The 13786-nt window shown below is 53.9% G+C and overlaps 1 protein-coding gene across 1 annotated transcript in view; it reads left to right on the plus strand.

The window, feature by feature from the left end:
- Osbpl2 (oxysterol binding protein-like 2) overlaps nucleotides 1-13577 on the plus strand; it is a 20552-nt gene extending 6975 nt beyond the window's left edge. Inside the window, exons 6-13 of the mRNA XM_013030395.1 lie at nucleotides 2004-2186; nucleotides 3862-3969; nucleotides 5073-5162; nucleotides 5999-6122; nucleotides 7324-7464; nucleotides 10334-10457; nucleotides 11359-11449; nucleotides 12980-13577. Coding sequence (XP_012885849.1) covers nucleotides 2004-2186; nucleotides 3862-3969; nucleotides 5073-5162; nucleotides 5999-6122; nucleotides 7324-7464; nucleotides 10334-10457; nucleotides 11359-11449; nucleotides 12980-13082 — 964 coding nt within the window. The 3' untranslated portion in view covers nucleotides 13083-13577. The remainder of the gene's footprint in view (nucleotides 1-2003; nucleotides 2187-3861; nucleotides 3970-5072; nucleotides 5163-5998; nucleotides 6123-7323; nucleotides 7465-10333; nucleotides 10458-11358; nucleotides 11450-12979) is intronic.
- The last annotated feature ends 209 nt before the right edge of the window (nucleotides 13578-13786 follow it).

A 13786-nucleotide genomic window follows, 5' to 3' on the forward strand; every position in this document is an offset into this window, starting at 1 on the left:
TGGAGCCACAGTGCCACTTCCGGCTTTTTTCTTTTTGCTTATGTGGTGCTGAGGAATCGAACCCAGGGCCTCAGGCATGCAAGGCAAGCACTCTATCACTGAGCCACCTTCCCAGCCCTACTTCAGGCTTTTTCTGTTTATGTAGTACTGAGGAATTGAACCCAGGGCCTCATGCATGTAAGGCAAGCACTCTACCACTGAGCCACCTTCCCAGCCCTGCCACGGCCCTTTCTAAACTGCATTTTCCCGTGTATCTGAACTCCCATCATCCTTGTTGCAGCATTTCTGGGTCATAGTTTCACTTGCAGCATTTTTTCTGTGTCATAAGATGAAGGAATGGTACACTGAGCAATCGATAGCATCTCAGCAGTCACTCGGAAGCTTTTGTTCTGTCTGAGGTTGATGAGTGATGGTGGGATCTGGGTGTTGGTCTCTCCAAATGAGCCCTCTTCCAGTGTGGGGCTTGGCCATGTGCACGGGGTGGGGGGTAGTACCCCGACAGTCTGCCCATTGGCACCAGGAACAGACTGTGGGGGGGAGGCGGAGTCAGTGCGGGCTCCCCTGGGCACCTGCAGAGAAATCATGACCTACTTGGGAGCGTAGATGAATGCCATCTTTGGTTTCTTCTCTGCTCCTGCCTCATCCTGAGGGTGCGGCCACCAGCCTGCACTGAAACTGTCTGCGCCCTAGTGTATTCTTGTGCTAGCTGGCACCACGTGGTCACCATCTGGTCTCTGAGTCTCTCTGTCTTTGAGAAAACCAGAGTGATGGAGAGTGTGTCCTGGGGACAGAGAGGCCCCCAGGCCACCGGGCTGTGATGTGCCCAGCGGGAGGGACTCGGGGACAGCCCTGCTTCTGCCAGAGACAGGGAACCTGGGCCCAAACAAGGTGTGTCTTGGGTGGACACTCCTGTGCCGCAGTGCCCACCCTGAGCCATCTGTGAGCCCTTGGTGACATGCCCAGTGCCAGGACTTGAGGCACCAGTCTTGACTAGCTGCTGGAAATTATTAAAATACCTTGGAAAACTTTATGGACCATGGAAAAGAAGCTATAAGGATGAAAAGAATAAGAACCAATTGAGACACTGAGAGGCAGATGACAGGAGGAATTCTTAGCCTCCTGGGGGCCAAACTCAGGTTTAAGTACGGTTGGCACACCGAGAAGCAAACGCTGCACTCGCTCTCCCCGGCCCTGCTGGCCGGCGGCCCCTCCCTGGCCAGGGCGCCCTGGCTTTGCGCAGAGGCGCAGACCAAGCCGGGTACCGTCTTTCACATCCCTCTTGAGCAGCTAAAAATACAAGTTCTTTTCTTAGACAAGTATTCATTTTGTAGATTACATACCTTGGCAGGCAACCTTTTAAAACCTAATTTTTCAACTTTCCTTCCTCTGTAATGATTGGGAATTCTGATTCCAGCTAAGTTAGTAATTATGTGCTTTAGCATTTATAATTTTTAATGACTACCACTGTAGGTGTATTCACAGTTCCGGGACAATTAAAAACTGACATTTTTATTGAATAGGAGAGTCTCTAAAAATCTTATTTCCTGGCCAGGAGTATTTTGGGGGTCTAAGACATTCCTTCATGGAAGTTCCAGCACTCATACAAAGACTAGACGCCGGGCCCCTCTGAGGACTTGGAGCCACAACCTCTGGAGGAAGGTTTGGGCCCAGCCGGGCTCGGCCTGATCCGAGGCGAAGCTGGTCACCTGCGAGGCCAGGGCCCGTGGCCAGCAGCAGGGTGGGGTGAGCCTCTCCCACGAGGGCTGAGGGCTGCTTTGAGCAGTGTGTGGCGCCTGCTCTCAAGAGATAGGCCAAGTGTGCCATCCAGTCACAGCCCAGGGCGCGTGGGGTCTGAGCCTCTGGTGGACCCAGGGCGTGTCCCGTTGCCATGGGCTGTGAGGCCCTGCACCCTGAGGGGTGAGTTGGCCTCCCTTTGTTCTTGCTTCATTAATGTGGTTTTTCCTTCTCCTTCCCACTTCCTTCTCTTTTCTTTTTGGACCCAGGGAAGATTTAGGGTTCAGATTTATCTCTGAGCAGGTCAGCCACCACCCTCCCATTAGTGCCTTTTATTCAGAAGGCCTCAACCAGGACTTCATGTTCCATGGCTCCATCTACCCGAAGCTGAAGTTCTGGGGCAAGAGTGTGGAGGCAGAGCCCCGGGGGACCATCACCCTGGAGCTGCTCAGGTGAGCGTGCAGGGGACGAGCCCTGCACGGGGAGCCAGCGCGGAAGCCAGCCGGGGTGCAGCTCTGGGAGACCTTCGGCCCTCTGCGCTTCTCCCCCGGGGCCAGTGGGCCCACAGCCCTCCCTCACACCTGCTGCCTTGGTCACTGCCGTCTGTTCTCCCCGCCCCTAACCCCTGCCACCAGCCATGCAGGGCAGCTGGCACAGCCCACGCCACCTCCCTGATCTGAGGGCAGCAGTGCCTTCAGCCTCTGCCTGTCAGGGCAGTCCAGACCTACCCACGCTGCGTGGAGCACAGCCGTAGACGCCCCTCGGGGGACCCCTGGGGAGGGAGTTAGGACCCAGGAGCCAGAGGAGGGACCCTGGTGGCCATGTAGCTGTGTGATGATGGCCACACAGACCTGACTGTGAGGGTGTGCACATGTGTGTGTGTGTGTGTGTGTGTGTGTGTCACACAAGGCTGGAATCCTGGTGGGGGACCAGTGGACCGAGGGCCCTGCAGAAGCTTTCTGCCTCTGTGTGGACACTGTCGTCCAGCACCCATCTAAGATGTCTGCAGCAAGGGCTGCATTCCCCGCCCACAGCCCTGTGCGCCCGTAGGTCCTCTGCAGTGGGTCTGGCCCTGAGGAGGTGTCCGATACAGTTTGAGCTGGTGGGACTCAGGGTCTCTTACATGTTTGGGTAAGTGCTCTACCACTGAGCCAACATCCCTAGAGATGACTTTTTTTTTTTTTTTTAAATTTCATTTGAGACAGTTTCCCTGAATTGCTCAGACTGGCCTTGGGCCTCCCACACACCTGTGATGGCAGCACACCTGCCTGGGCCTCCCACACCTGCCTGGGCCTCCCACACCTGCCATGGCAGGGTGGGCCACGCCACATCCGGTTCCCACTGGCTGGCTGGTTTCTTCCCAGTGTTGTGAGGATCTGGAAGGCCACTTCCCCTGTCCCCAGACACCGAGGCCACCGAACCTGTGAGGGAAGACCTGTCTCACAGGGATTTGGGGGCTGAGGTGTGCAGAACTGGAAAGCTCATTTATATGTTTGGGTCCTGCCTAGGGCGTTCTAGAAATTCCTAATGTGGGCCATGTGGTTTCCTAGCTCTGGCGAGTCTCTACTCTTGGTGGAGACTCTTCCCTGTCGCCTCTGAGGCTCCGGCTGCTATCTGAGGCATCTTGGGCTCTGAGGGCTTGCCTTTGGCGGGGCTCATTTTGGAGGATGAGGCATGAAAGAAGGTGTGGAATGTGGCCTCTCCTTGGGTCTCCGTGTGTGTGTGTGTGTGTGTGTGTGTGTGTGTGTGTGTGTGGTATGTGTACACACACACACACACACAGAGGCATGACAGCCTTAGTCTCCATCGCTGCGTGCTTGAGTGCCTTTTCTTTTGACAGCTTCATGGGAAAGCCATTTCTCTTTGACTCTGTCTTCCTTTATTGCTTATTAACTTGTCCTGACATTTAAGTAGAAAGCTTTGTTGATACTACAAAGGAAAGAAGAAATACATTTCAAACGCATGCTAACTAAATAGCTCGCACTGGAGGGACTTCAAAGTGGTGTCTGCTCTCAGCTGGTTCCGAGTTGCTGTCCGGTTTTATCTGTTGTGGTGTTCTGGGTCATGCAGGGTCACGCAGAGGCTACGCTTCCTTGCTCTGACTGCTTGTTTCTGGTGCCTTCTCAGACATAACGAAGCCTACACCTGGACCAACCCCACCTGCTGTGTACACAACGTCATCCTTGGGCAGCTGTGGATCGAGCAGTATGGCACAGTGGAGATCCTGAACCACAGGTGATGCTGGCCACGCCGTGTGGCTCCTGGGTTTGGGGCAGGCCTGACTCACTCCAGCCTTCTGACCCATGTGCTGGCTCACTGGGCTGGGCTCCATTGTGGAGGTCATCAGGAATGCGCAGGATGACTGGCTTTTAGTGAGGAAGGAAATTTATATATAAACATTCAAGCCTCAGGCGGGCACCAGTGGCTCACGCCCATAATCCTAGCTACTCAGCAGGCTGAGCTCTGAGGATCCTGGTTCCAAGCCTGCCTAGGCAGGAAAGTCCGTGAGACTCTTATCTCCAATTAAACACCAGAAAACCCGAAGTGGTACTGTGGCTTAAGTGGTAGAGCGCTCACCTTGAGCTGAAGAGCTCAAGGACAGTACCCAGGCCCAGAGTTCAAGCCCCACAACCAACCAAAAAAAAAAAAAAATCAAACCCCAGTAGAGATGGCTTCATTACTGGGGAGATGTATGAACCATCCCAAAGGATTACCTGCTGTCAGGACTGGAAACTCATGATTCATTATTGTGGGGTTTTGTTTGTGTGTTTTGTTTTTGTGCTGGTCCTGAGGCTTGAACTTAGAGCCTGGATGTTTGCCCTGAGCCTCCCTGTTTTCAAGGCTAGTTTGCTGCCACTTGAGCCACAGCGCCACTTCCCACTTTTTCTGAGTAGTTTATTAGAGATAAGAGTCTCATGGACTTTCTTGCCCAGCCTGGCTTTGAATTGTGATACTCAGATCTCAGCCTCTTGAGTCTCACGGACTTTCTTGCCCAGCCTGGCTTTGAATTGTGATACTCAGATCTCAGCCTCTTGAGTAGCGAGGAGTACAGGCGTGAGCTACCAGCGCCCAGCTCAGTCCTGTAGTTTTAAGAGTATTAGTGAGATATAATTTATAAACCACAAAGCTGACCCATTTTAAATGGGTCCTCACAGGACATTTGAGTAAAATGCCTGCGGGTGTGTGTCATACCCCAAACTTCCATCAGCCCAGGGAGGCCCCTTGGATGCTGGCTGACACTGTGTGCCCCTGCCCTCACTAGCCTGGTCCTTTCTTCCTCTATAAATGAGCCGAGGGATGTTACGTATCATAACAGATGCCTGTTTGCCTTCCCACAGCACTGGAGACAAGTGTGTCCTCAACTTCAAACCCTGTGGGCTGTTTGGGAAGGAACTGCACCGAGTGGAAGGGCACATTCAAGACAAAAAGTAGGTTTGCACGCTATACAGCGGTGCTCCTCCCCTCCAGCTGACTACTTTATGTTTTGGGTCTCAAATTTCTCCATTTTTTTTTTCCAGTATGGGATTTGGACCATGTGCAAGGAAATTCCTTCTTGCTCCTGACAATACAGTCCTTAAAATACAGCCCCATTGCTCTGTCTTCTTTTTCATATTAGGAATTGACCTGTTCAAGCAGCCTGCAAAATGCTGTTAGACAATATTATTGATCATCCCTGGTATGGGGTTCTAAAATGCAATTTTTATTTTTTGTTGGATGGGGCTTCATCTCAGGGCTGGGCACTGGTTCCTGAGCTCTTTTTGCTCAAGGCTAGCACTCTGCCACTTTGAGGCAGAGCCCCACTTCTGGTTTTCTGGCAGTTAGTTGTAGATAAGGAGTCTCATGGACTTTGCTGCCTGGGCTGGCTTTAATTCACGATTCTTAGCTCTCAGCCTCTTGAGTAGCTAGGGTTCTAAGCATAAGATACCAGCGCCTGGCTTAAAATGCAGTTTTGTTTTGTTTTGTTTTTGGACAGTCCTGGGGCTTGAATTCAGGGCCTGGGTACTGTCCCTGAGCTTCTTTTGTTCAAGGCTAGCACTTTACCACTTTAGCCACAGCACCATTTCTGGCTTTTTCTGTGTATGTGGTACTGAGGAATCGAACCCAGGGCTTCATGCATACTATGCAAGCACTCTACCACTAGACCACATTCCCAGCCCTAAAATGTAGATTTTTATCTCTGCGTCAACACCCAGTTGAGGAGCTGTGTGTTCAGATGTGTGGTTGTAATAGCTCCTAAGCAGGTCTTGAACACTCTTGTCTACAGTAAGAAGAAGCTGTTTATGATCTATGGCAAGTGGACAGAATGCTTGTGGGGCATAGATCCTGCTTCCTACGAGTCCTTCAAGAAGCAGGAGAGGAGAGGCGACCACCCAAGGAAGGCCAGGCTGGTGAGTGCTGCCCAGGCAGACTCGGTGGGGCAGAGCTCTGGTGGGAGTGGTCGGCCTTGTCTTCTCACCCATGCCCTGACTCCAGCCAAGAGAGCCGCGGGCGGCCCCTGTGTGTCCAAGGAAACCCCTAGTCTGACGGTGCAGTCGTGGGTCTGTGCTGCCCTCCTGTCCTGGTGCGTCCTCCTCTCGCTGGAGCTTGGGGACCTCATGGAAGCCCGTTTCTTGAAGAGTTAGAATGAGCTCTTCCTAATAAACTCCTCTTTTCCTGAGTTAAGCTAGACCTGTTTGAAAAGCCATGTGAATTTTGTGTCTTTTTGCTGTGGCGCTGGATAATATATTCAACAGCCAGGAAACGTGGGGGCTCCCCTCCCCGCTCAAAGCTTTGGAATACAGGTGGTTTTCAGATGATTTGTAAGCTTAAAATGAAAAGTGATCATTCAGAAGAGGTGTCACCCTCCCTAGATGATGGGGACACACCAAAGCCTGATAGCTCAGGTGTGCTGAAGACATCTTTTCTAATAGTTCTTTTTTTTAAAAAAAAAAAAGCAAGATTCCATTTGAACACTAGACAGCCTTAGAACGTTAAGCACACTGGGTGGCGCCTGTGCAGCTTTTGCTGGTGTTGCTGCTCATGTGGGTTGCGTGCCAGTGAGTTTGGGTAGAACGGCCGTGATGCCCTTGGCATCTGTGTCAGTGGGGCCCTGTGGAGGCCGCGCGTCTGTCCTGGGCACTGTGTTCTGCCTCCATCGCTGGTCCCATAGCCACCATCTTCTTACAAACCCCCAACCCTAAAGACAAATGCAGCAGGTGTAGCTGAGACAGATAGTTGGGCTCGGTCTAGAGCTCCCCCAGTCCCCCCAACCCCCCATGGTCATTGCTTCTGGGCCGAGGCCAGATGGCTCATCAGGCAGCTCTTGGTGTGGCAGGCCCAGCACCTGGCAGGCAGGCAGGCAGCTGCACCATGCGTGCTGCGGGAGGAGATCAGCACGGTCCTGTGGAGAGAGCCTGGGAGCAGCCCTGCTGTATTCCCACACACTGGAGGATGACCCCCTCACTGATAGAGCAAGCATGTTTCTCCTTAGTTTGTTTTAAAAAGGAGCGCTGGAGGTGTGTCCATCAAGGGCCTGAGCCTGAGGACGGGCCTGTGCTTGGACTCTGAGAATCCGTCCCGGCTGGTGTCTGTAGCTGTGTCCTGTTTCAGAACCCTGGCTCTGAGAAAGCAGACAGCAGCGTGGACGGTGACATGGCGGACGACATGCCCGTGGCTCAGGAGACTGTGCAGGTCATTCCCGGCAGCAAGCTACTCTGGAGGATCAACAGCCGGCCCCCACACTCTGCCCAGGTCTGTGTGGTCGCCCCCGGACCCCCACCCCAACCCTAGGCCTGTGTGTTTCCAGCCCAGACCCGCCTGCGCTCTCCACCCATGCCTTCGGCTCTCCTGCCTTCTTTCAGCAGTCTGTGCAGTGTGCAAGTCCTGACTCAGGCCTTGTGGCTGTGTCTGTGCCACCAGCACTGCAGCCCCACAGGCACGGTGGCCCCTGGCCGCCCTCCCGACCCGTCCAGACAGGCCTGCAGTCCTGGCCATAGGCAGCTTTTCCTCTTCCTTTTCTTCTTTCCTGACACTGGAACTTAAACTCAGGGGACTAGCGTTCACTCACTTGTTTACAGTGGTGCTCTACTACTGGAACCGTACCTCCAGCCCAGCTTTCTGCTGGTTAATTGGATTCAGAGTCTCATAGACTTTTCTGCCTGGGCTGGCTTTGAATCTTAACTTTCCAGACCTCAGCCTCCTGAATAGCCAGGATTAGAGGCATAAGCCACCAGCGTCCAGCTCCCTTCCCCTTCCCCTTCCCCTTCCTTCCTTCTTTTCTTTTCTCTCCCCTCCCTCCCTCCCTCCCTCCCTCCCTCCCTCCCTCCTTCCTTCCTTCCCTCTTGCCCACCCTTCATGATCCTCTTGCCTCAGTCTCCTGAGTAGCTGAAACTATAGGTCCCTGCTGCTGCCCACTGCTGACTTACCAATTCCAATGCTTAAATGGATTGTGGTGCTTCTTTTTGAACATTGAACACTGAACTTTTTTTAAACATTCTTGGATTTTAGTTCGCTTTTTGGTGGTACTGAAGTTGGAACTCAGGGCTTTACTCTTGCTAGGCAGGCACTCTACCACTTATGCCATGCTTCCAGCACTTTAAGTTATTTTTCTGTTTATATGCTTTTAGTAGTTTTTCAGATAAGACCTTACTTTTGGCCAAGACCTGGCCTCAGAGCTTGATCCTATTACGTGTGATCCTCGCATACCTGGGATTACTCTGTGTATCGTCATACCAGCTTGTTCTTTGAGACCGTCTTCCTTTTTGCCTGGGTTGGCCTTTGGCCTAGACTCTCCTATCTCTGTTGCCTGTGTAGTTGGGATTACAGGTGTCCATCATTGCACCAGGCTATCCATTTTTATTACACACACAATAAATTACATTACATATGTTATATTACTTATATGTCAACATATGTAATATGTGACAAGCACAACAATGTATTATGGAACATACTGTATCACTTCAATGTCCATTATATATTATTTCTTGCATATAACATATGTACAACTTACAGATCTTCATTGTACTCTTATATGTATCCACACAGCAGAGTGGTGTAAAACAGCAGAGTGGCACCTGAGTATGGCACTGCATAAGCTACTGCTGTCATTTAGTGCTGACTACCAGCACTGCTTTATTCTTTTTTTTGGGGGGGGGTCAGTTGTGGGGCCTGAACTCTGGGCCTGGGCGCTGTCCCTGAGCTCTTCAGCTCAAGGCTAGCGCTCTACCACTTGAGCCACAGCGCCACTTCCGGCTTTTTCTGCTTATGTGGTGCTGAGGAATGGAACCCAGGGCCTCATGCATGCAAGGCAAGCACTCTACCATTGAGCCACCTTCCCAGCCTACTGCTTTATTCTTGAGAGAAACTAAACTTAATATTTTTAAGAATGACAGCTGAGGGCTGGGAAGGTGGCTCAGTGGTAGAGTGCTTGCCTTGCATGCATGAGGCCCTGGGTTCCATTCCTCAGCACCACATAAGCAGAAAAAGCCGGAAGTGGTGCTGTGGCTCAAGTGGTAGAGCGCTAGCCTTGAGCTGAAGAGCTGAGGGACAGCGCCCAGGCCCAGAGTTCAGGCTCCATGACCGACAAAAAAAGAAAAAAAAACGAATGACAGCTGCTAGGCATCAGTGGCTCACGCCTATAATCCCAGCTACTCAGGTGGCTGAGATCTGAAGATTGCAGTTCGAAGCCAGCCTGGGCAGAAAAGTTTGTGAGACTCTTATCTCCAATTAATCACAAAAAGCTAGAGGTAGAGCTGTGGCTCAGGTGGTAGAGTGCTAGCCTTAAGCACAAAAGCTCAGGGACAGTGCCCAGGCCCAGAGTTCAAGCTCTAGGACCATCAAAAACAATAACAATAACAAAAACAACAAAAACCTGACAGCCATTTCTCTATCCTATGGCTTGGTGGCATGGCTCCCTTGAGCCTGATGGCCACTGGGTGGACCTGGGGCACTGGGAACAGACTTGAGACCAGCAGGCGAGGCCAAGTCCCAACGGTAATCAAGGCCCCAAGGACCCCAAGCACTGGGGAAGTGTGGCCCAGGCAGGGACGGCAGCCCCTGGGTGGGCCCTACAGGGGAGCAGGCGTGTGGGCGTGAGTGTGGGTGGCCAGGGGCAGTTGATGTGTGAGGACCCAGGCTCAGGGCAGGTAGTGGCCAGACTCTGAGGACCTCAGCTCTTGCTTTGAGTGACTAGGGCATGTCCAGAAAATCTAGAGCAGGTTTCACTTCCTGTGGCCCTTGGGCCGGGTGCTGCTGACACAGTGCGGCAGGCAGTCAGGTAGGAGCAGAGTCGGCCCTGAAAGATGCCGTATGGGGGCGGTGCATGTGTGCAGCGGACCTATGGTGTGCTGCACTCGAGGTTTGTCCCTGGGGACCAGGAGAGAGACGGCAGCGGACAGGTGTGGGGCTTCAGAGAAGGGCCGGGCTGGAAAGCAAGACCTGCCCTGGCTGGGTAGAGAGCGCATTGCATGCCGAGCTGGGCAAGCCAGGCGGAGCCCCAGCGGCTGGGCCAGGTGGGTACTGCAGGGCATGAGCCTTTCCAGAAGCTGCTGGCCTCTGGCTGCTGGGGGCAGTGCACATGGCACTCCTGTGACCAGCCATGCCTGTGCTGTGTTCACAGATGTACAACTTCACCAGCTTCACTGTAAGCCTCAATGAGCTGGAGGCGGGTATGGAAAAGACCCTGCCACCCACAGACTGCCGCCTGCGCCCCGACATCCGTGGCATGGAGAATGGCAACATGGGTAGGCGCTGGGGCAGGGCTCCAGAGGGACTGGGCGGGGTGGGTGCCCCTGCGGGTACAGCCCCGACTCAGGGCTGCCAGAGCCTCCGCGGTGAGCTTCCGGCTCCAGCCTGGCAGGCCAGCCTCCTGCCACTTATGTTGAAGCTACCAGCAGATAGGCAGAACATGCACACCCTTCATTTTAAATCAACTTAAATAGGTGTAACTCAGGGGCAGTGTACGTGTTCAGTCCCTAGCACTGCAACCAAAAAAGCTTACATCTGAAGCTGCAAGCTCCCCGTCCGCGCAGCCACGTGGCAGAGCCACGCTCTCTGGATGTCTTTCGAGCCTGGCCCAGGCAGCAGCCGTGGTTGTCATCTGTCGCACATGTGTCTGCTCAGGTTTAACTGTGACATTTATCCTGCCTTTGGGGTTCCATCAGCGTGGCGGTGGACCCGAGTGGCCGCACGGCTGGCCCTCACCTTCCGGCCCGGCTGGGAGGGGAGCAGGAGCTCAGGGCAGGAACTGCATGTCCCATTCCTTCCTGGGACTGGCAAGTTCTGTTCTGTGCCCGGAACGCACAGGGTTCACCCCGGTGGGTCGAGGCTCAGTGGACCCTCAGCTGATCAGAGCGGATCCAGACTTTCACACTTGTCCTGACCATGTCTGCTGGGCACTGGGTGGCGTCGGGTTCAGCATGGGTGTCCACGTGATGGCTTCGCTTTGCTTCTCCTGGGGTGGCAGAGGTGCTTAGCCCCAGTGCTTGGATCCCACGTGGCCTCCTGGGACCAGAATTTACTGCCCATGGCTTTACAGCCAAAGTGGGACCTGTCGTCTAGCAGGGGTGGGGGGCTGGCATCTCTAGCCTGACTGGAAGCTTTGAGACAGCCAACCCTGACTCAGGTCTGTTTGCTTGGACCTAGATCTGGCCAGCCAGGAGAAGGAGCGGCTGGAGGAGAAGCAGAGAGAGGCCCGCAGGGAGCGTGCCAAAGAGGAGACTGAGTGGAGGACAAGGTGACGTGGGGCGCTGGGGGGCTGCACACACACAGCTGGGGACAGGGAGTGTCCTCCTCTGCACCAACTAAGCCCACATGAACTGCCGTGAGCTCTAGTCCTGCTTCTGACTTAGATGTGGTGCTTTGCTCTTTAGTAGTGGAAATCTGGAAAGAATACCTTTAATAAGGACTTGAGCAGTGCTGAGGTATCCACGTAAATCATTTTATTCTGTTGCAGAAATATTGAGTTTGACAGTTTGAGCCCATCAAGCTGTTATTCATGTGACACAGGACTGTACGGTCCTGAGCTCCGAGGTTCAAACAGTCGTCTGCTCTGCCTCCAGGGTAGCTGAAGCCACAGGCCTGTGTGTGTCTCTGTGCCTAGCTAGGAGTCAGCCTTTTTTTTTTTTTTTTTGGCCAGACCTAGGGCTTGAACCCAGGGCCTGGGCACCATCCCTGAGCTTCTTTTGCTCAAGGCTCACACTCTACCACTTGAGCCACAGCGCCACCTCCAGCCTTTCCTATGTATGTGGTACTAGGGAACAGCACCTGGGGCTTCATGCATGCTAGGCGAGCACTCTGCCGCTGAGCCCCTGCCCAGCCCCAGGACTCATTCTTTCTTTATTTTTGGAGCATATAGAAAGCAATTCTTTTTTCTCTTTTTGCTGTGTTCGGGATGGACCCAGGACCTTGAGCATGACGGGCAAATGCCCCACCTCTGTGCTGCACCTAAAATCCATGAGAGCCTCGGCGCCCATACACCCCATTTAGCACTGTGCGCCCAGTGCTTTGGCATTTTGAATTTACCTTCATCCCAGGGGATGGTGGTTAGAAAGCTCCATGATCAGCACATACATGCATGTGCATGTGCACACACAGACACATGTAGGACTTTTGTGAACATAATGCTTTGTCCTTCTACTTTGTTGTTTTTGTTGGTCATGGGGCTTGAACTCTGGGCTTGGGTGCTGCGCTTCAGCTCAAGGTGAGCGCTCTACCACTTGAGCCACAGCGCCACTTCCAGTTTTCTCATGGTTAATTGGAAATAAGAGTCTTACGGACTTTGCTGCCCGGGCTGGCTTTGAACCTCGATCCTCAGATCTCAGCCTCCTGAGTAGCTAGGATGACAGGCGTGAGCCACTGCACCCAGCTCCCTGAGCTCTTTTGCTCAAGGCTAGCACTGTATCACTAAGCACACAGCACCACTTCCATAACTTTTACTTTGTGAGCTCCCCCAAGGGCTCCTTGCAGTGAACTGCTGGTGTCTGAGTTGCTTCTGCATGGTGGGCCGTGTTGTGCACTGCAGGGGTCTGGCTGTGCATGCCATGGGCAGAGGAGGCTTTTTACTAAACCAGTGCCCGAACTGGAAGCTGGAGGCGAAGCACCTTGCCACTCCCTGGAGTGGCCCAGTGGAGTTTGGTGCTGGGTTTGAGCCTGCAGTTTCTTGGGAATACTGCCGCCCTGGTGAGCATCTGGTGAACTGAAGCTCTGCCCGGGCTGCTGCAGGAGTGCGTGCTGTGTCTCCTCACCCCTCCCTTGTGTTCTGCAGATGGTTTTACCCAGGCGACAACCCCTACACTGGGACTCGTGACTGGCTATATGCAGGGGATTACTTTGAGCGGAATTTCTCAGACTGCCCTGACATCTACTGAGGGCTTAGGGCCTGCCGGGGGCCAGGCTGGATCCCGGAGCGGCCGCTCCTTCGCCACGGCGGAGAACAGCTTCTTCCACCAAGGTCGTGGAGGTCAGGGCCTTGTCCCTCCTCAGGGCTTCGTTCCGGTGACCTCTGCCTGCCCGCCCCTCACTGTGTCACAGTCCCCCTGAGGCTCCACCAGGGCCCTGGCGTCCGCCGAGGTCCACGCACGGACAGGTGTGTGGGGCTGAGCTAGCCGCACACTGGCCACAAGATGCGTGACTCAAGGAAGAAGCAGGAGGCCCCTGCACTCGCAGTTTCTAGAAGCTGGGTTGACAATGGTTGACTGAAAATGGAGTGGATCTGGAAAGATCCGGGGGCCGGGGCCGCTGCAGGTACAGCAGCGGGAGGCAGCGTCCGGGCCCCCAGGACAGGAAGCAAAAAGTGGTCAGAGTCTGTATTTTTTCCTATCCTGAGCAATGTAAAGATGGCTTCTAAAGTATTTAAGTTAAAATGACTGGAATGGTGTTTTGCTGGCGGGCAGGAAGCGCACTTCTCGTGTGTACTGTAAACGAGTGTGCCACACGCCCAGCGTGGCACACACTGCAGCGCGGATGAGACACTCCCGGGGCGGCTCCAGCTCTGGAGGCCGGCTCTGCGAGCAGCGCCGCGTGCCCAAGGCTTCGCTGCCACCACAGCCCACGCCACGCCCACGCCCGCCCC

Source organism: Dipodomys ordii, unplaced genomic scaffold, assembly GCF_000151885.1.
Source record: "Dipodomys ordii isolate 6190 unplaced genomic scaffold, Dord_2.0 Scaffold129, whole genome shotgun sequence".
Taxonomy (NCBI): domain Eukaryota; kingdom Metazoa; phylum Chordata; class Mammalia; order Rodentia; family Heteromyidae; genus Dipodomys; species Dipodomys ordii.